The 5,183-nt window shown below is 34.8% G+C and overlaps 1 protein-coding gene across 1 annotated transcript in view; it reads left to right on the top strand.

The window, feature by feature from the left end:
• The first annotated feature begins 4,433 nt into the window (after positions 1–4,433).
• The window catches only part of LOC106882340 (monocarboxylate transporter 13), a 24,036-nt gene continuing 23,286 nt past the window's right edge, over positions 4,434–5,183 (top strand). Inside the window, exon 1 of the mRNA XM_052974530.1 lies at positions 4,434–4,575. Within this exon, the coding sequence (XP_052830490.1) occupies positions 4,434–4,575 (142 nt within the window). The remainder of the gene's footprint in view (positions 4,576–5,183) is intronic.

Below are 5,183 nucleotides of genomic sequence, written 5' to 3'. Positions count from 1 at the left end.
ATACCGCTAAGCATTTCGCCCGGCGTGCTAACGTTTCTGTCAGCTCACCGCCTTTATCTTAGTAAATATTAATACAAATGTTGACTTTGTAATTTTGGCAATTTCTGAGATATTAGAAGGAACACTCATGTAATCAACAAACACGTAACTGGCGTGTTACAGAGACATTGGCGTCTAACGTCTTGGGAGCTGAATATACGTAGGTGAGGTTATTAGCCGCGAAGCACAACGCATACACAGTGAAACTACGGTGATAAATATTATATAAATACTTACAACATCTGGTGCTTGTGTACTCTGCTGACGTCATCAATCGTATGGTAAGTCGGTCGAACTAATAAACAAGAACCAATCCATTCAATATGAACAGTCAACTTTCTTTCTTCGTTTGGTTGATAATAGACATTTTCAGCGTCTTGTAACTGGACACAGAAAGAAAAGAAAAAGAGAGAAGAGGATTATTTGAGTTGTCTTCCCTTTGTTTGTATCACCACAAATAGTTTTTTCTTTTGTATCTATCTATATATCAGAAGGATGTGTTATGAAACGATATATTATGGGGTGACAGCGCAAATGTGAAAATTTCTCCATGACAAAATACACTGAATGGCTTTCATACGGGTTCTAATATGTCCCAAGCATAAATGAACTGGTAAGAAGTTTGTGTGTATATCTATATATATTCATATGTGGCTGTGTGCATAGAGTGTTAGAAATGGTATACAGATATTGAATATTGAGAAAAAAGGAGGTCGCCAGAATTTTAAAAAAACAATTTTTTTTATTTCGCCATTATTATTAGCGCTTTCGTTCGTCTTCGAACTTGTCAAATAAAACACACACACACGCACACACACGTTAGCGAAATACGCAAAAACATATTTCCTGATGCTTTCCTATATATAAGCATCAAACAACTGGTTAGAAGGCGCTACTTAACAAGACATTGGTTCGGTTGGTTCTATATAGCGTCAGTGTTTTGTAACTAGAGAGAGAGAGAGAGAGAGAGAGAGAGAGAGAGAGAGAGAGTATTTTAATAGTACTCCTTTTTTTTATAACAACGGAGGTCTTTTTGATCTTTCCTAATATATATATATATTTGCGCATGCGTAAAATAATATTTACTAAGGCTTTCTTAAACAAAATCGTCAAAATCGTTAAGTCGCGTGTAAGTTGGTACTCCTTGAAACGTAGATTCAAGCCATTATTCAGTTTAACGCCATCACATGACCTTGGATGATGCCTTTATCAGACTCCACCCTTTACAAGCATTCAGACCCGGATTGTAGTTTATGGGGACCCTCAAGACATAATTTCTTATTTCCATTTCTCCTAACAATCTTAGAGACACTATAGACCTGGCTCTCCTTTCTCTGACTAAGCTATAAAAACAGGACGAATACTTCTGTATATTTTGCAGACGTAGCTGTGTGGTAAGAAGTTTGCTTCCCAGCTACTTGGTTCCGGTTTCAGTCCCACTGCGTGGAAACTTGGCAAGCGTCTTCTATGACTGACCAAAGCCTTGTTAGTGCTTTAAGTAGACGGAAACTGAAAGAAGCTCATCATATATATATATATATATAACACACGTGTGTGTCTGTGTTTGTCTCCTACCAGCGCTTGACAACCGGTGTCGGTGTGTTTACGTTCCTGTAACCTAGCGGTTCGGCAAAAAAGACTGATAGAATAACTATCAAGTTTAAATTTAAAAAAAAAACGACTGGTGTCGATTCATTCGACCAAAAATTCTTCAAGGCGGTGCCCCAGCATGGCGACAGTCTAATGACTGAAACAAGTAAAAGAAGAAAAGATAAAAAGATGTCTACGTGTACTGTTGTATATTTTAGTTAAATGGTCTGTTTATACAGTGGCTGTTTTCCAGTGGACACTATTAGAGCATTTTCGTTATTGTCCACCAACAATGCTGGTTTAAGCATGCTGTGTCTTCATCAACTGACCGCTTGTTATGAGAGACGCTGTACATGTTGTGATATCGGGAAAACTACGAGAGTAAAAGACGGAAAAAGCGCTTCGTAGTTCAGTCGAAACTTGTGTTAGAAAAAAGAAATAGGACTACATTTAATGCCAGTGAGTGTTATGTGCTATATGTCTACCCTTTGGTGAGAAATAGATTGTCGTGGAGTGACACTGCTGAAGATTATAATCTATAGGAAGCATTAGAACGGCTGCTATTTTCACAATAAATAAGACTTTCACTGGTCGTATTTGAAACATACATCTGAAATGAGGTATTATTTAATATGGTTACAAATTTTGTGACTATTAACCACACATGAAACGTATTTATAATATTTACATCCAGAAAAAAATCTAATAAAAGCTGGAAATCCACAAATTGCGAAAATCGTTAAGAGTTTCCTGTCTGCTGATTTTTCAACGAAAAGGTAAATCAAACTTATATTTGTATATAAAAAATTAAATAAAAGTGGAAATTTCCACATTAATGATAGAAATCCGTGCAATAGAATCATACACATTTTTATTTAAACGATTAAAATATTGAATGCTCTATATACACTAACAGAAGACACTAGTGACTTATTTGTAGTACAAAGTATTATATTCGGCATTCAACTATATAAGTCATTAAAATATTATAGCAAATATTTTGATTTATGATGACAAAATTTATAAGAGGTCTATATTTAATATATTAGTTCTAAACATGTGCCTATGATAACATTCTTATGGAATAAAATATTCAGCTTTTCAGAAATACGACCATCGTTATCTTGTTTATAAGGTTTAGCCTATGTCAGTGTCTTACAAACAATTTTATAGGTCTTGATATTAATTCTTAAAATCCAGATATAATTTGAAAGTTTGTGTCTGACAACCATCCATATTTTATGAAAGATTATTGTTACTGATCGAAACATAGCTTAAAAGGATTTGCATTCAAATCAATTTAACCAGAATAAACTAGGTTATCATCTGTAAATATTTTCGTACGATAAACAAGTTTGAAAGATAATAATGGGCAATTTCTGGGGGTTAAGCCAATTTCAAAATGAGACACAGTATAGATAACCATTTATTATTATTTTGGTTTGGCTCAGGTTCGGTGTTATTCCTGGTATACATTGGTAGGCCATGAAAATAAGCACAATAGATTATCATTATCATTATTATTAATCGCTTCCCCCTCCCCCAAATGCTGGCTTTTGCCAAAACGTAAAAACTCTATTATTACTAATGTGATTAATTTTATCCTTAAATCTAGTGTTTCAACGCAATACCATATGAAATATTGAGTAAGAGTATCGTATTATTGTCTTAGGAATTTCTTATTAATAACTGTAAGCAGGAGGTTTGAAGAGATATTTTGAACTTTAACTTTTCATTTGGCTTTCTAAATTTTGCGTATTTATCCATAAATATAAGGAAATATCTAAAAGAAATAATTATATGCAAATTTATGTCAAGCATAATTTTTAGGTAAAAGTTCTTAAATTTTTAATTCCTAACATCTTTAAATAATTAATTTTAATTCCTAACTTTATTCTGCTGTTGAATATTCATATTCCGTGGGATAGTATGACCACTGTCTCTGTATAACACACTTCGTAAATATTAAACTATTATGAAATAGATGTAAAATACAAGATCAATAAATTTACAAATTTCTCCAGAGTTATGGCTAACCATCACAAAATCAAAATAATTGGTCTCACTCTACTTCATTAATATATTAGTATCCAAAAGACAGCAACACGTGATTATTCTTGCATGCATGATTATTTTGACGTCAGAACCATCGATTAAGAAAATAATTCTTGGCGAAAACGAATGAGTTTTGGAGCAAAGATTAGTGCATAATAATTTACGCTCTAAATAACTCAAGATTTTCTTTTGTTAGTATGCATATTACATTCAATATCTTAATCATTATAAATCGGAATTTTTAGCTGAGCGATTGCAAAATGCTTAGCCATTGAACTTTGGACTGGTTTGTATAAAACTTTTGCACGTTTTTTGTTGTTTATTTGGACATTCAACATTATTTTTATATAAATGAATTAATTACAAAATTTATTTCGTGTGCAATTATAAGATCTCCTGATCCATTTCTTTTATTGTTTGAAAGTCAAAATTTTAGAACGGTTTAGCTTCAAGCATAAATATATATATATAGATACATGTGTATGTGTGTGTGTATGATATATTTATACCTACACCCCTCTCTCTCCCTCTCTATTTATACATACACACATACATAGATATACATATCACTGTATCGACCAGACTATCAGATGTTATATATCCCTGGTCACAATGCGCTTCCAATTCTTTCGTGACAGAAACATTTTTTTCCATCTTGTACCAAATCACGTAGCTAAATCATTTTCCCATCGTCGTAGAGGCCTTTAAAGTAGCCTTTACCGATCTCTTGGATACCATCCGGCAACTGCATGGGTCCACCTGTTCTCTGGAACCTATGGAAGAACGGCTCTGTTATGGATGTTCGGAAGTGTGCTGATGTTCATGCCCACTGTCTGGTCACTATCTCTGATGATCACTTCCAGACGTGCTGTGAAGACCATCGTGGAGATGGTATCTTTTTAGTTTGAAGCCTTTCCCAGTTCGAGCTCTACCTAGTGGCGATAGCTGAACTATATCTGTGGTGCGTCTAATTTGATGCATTGCGACTCGATACCTGGCATTTCCACAGGTTTCAGCACTACGTTCATCTCGATGTTATCCAAGGCCTTTACGTAATCAACTAAATCGATGCACAGAGGTAGATTCAATTCATTCGCTCGTTCTATAAGCTGTGTTACAGTGAATATGTGATCCATCGTACTGCAGTTCTTACGGAAACCTGTTTGCTCGTTTCCGAGAGGTTTCGGTAGTCTGGTAAGGACGAACAGCTTATAGCGATGAGACAAGAGAAATATGGGTCGATATTCTTAAAATCTTCATCACCCTTCTTATGAGACAGGATGGTATTGGACACATTCCAGATTGAGGTTTTTTTTTGCCCTCCCTCAGATAGTGATTGAAGTGTAGAAAGAGGATTTTCTACAGCTCTTCACCTCCGCACCTTAACATCTGCTAAGGATCTCAGACATCCATTAGCCGCCAAGGAAACGGATAACAACCGTTGCAATATGTACCTACAATTGCAGGTCTTTGGCAAGGAAAACCAGAAAGTATTTTCC

This window comes from Octopus bimaculoides, chromosome 18, assembly GCF_001194135.2.
Source record: "Octopus bimaculoides isolate UCB-OBI-ISO-001 chromosome 18, ASM119413v2, whole genome shotgun sequence".
NCBI classification, from domain to species: Eukaryota; Metazoa; Mollusca; class Cephalopoda; order Octopoda; family Octopodidae; genus Octopus; species Octopus bimaculoides.
Note: the sequence above shows the minus strand (reverse complement) of the source record. Positions and strands in the feature narration are given on the sequence as shown.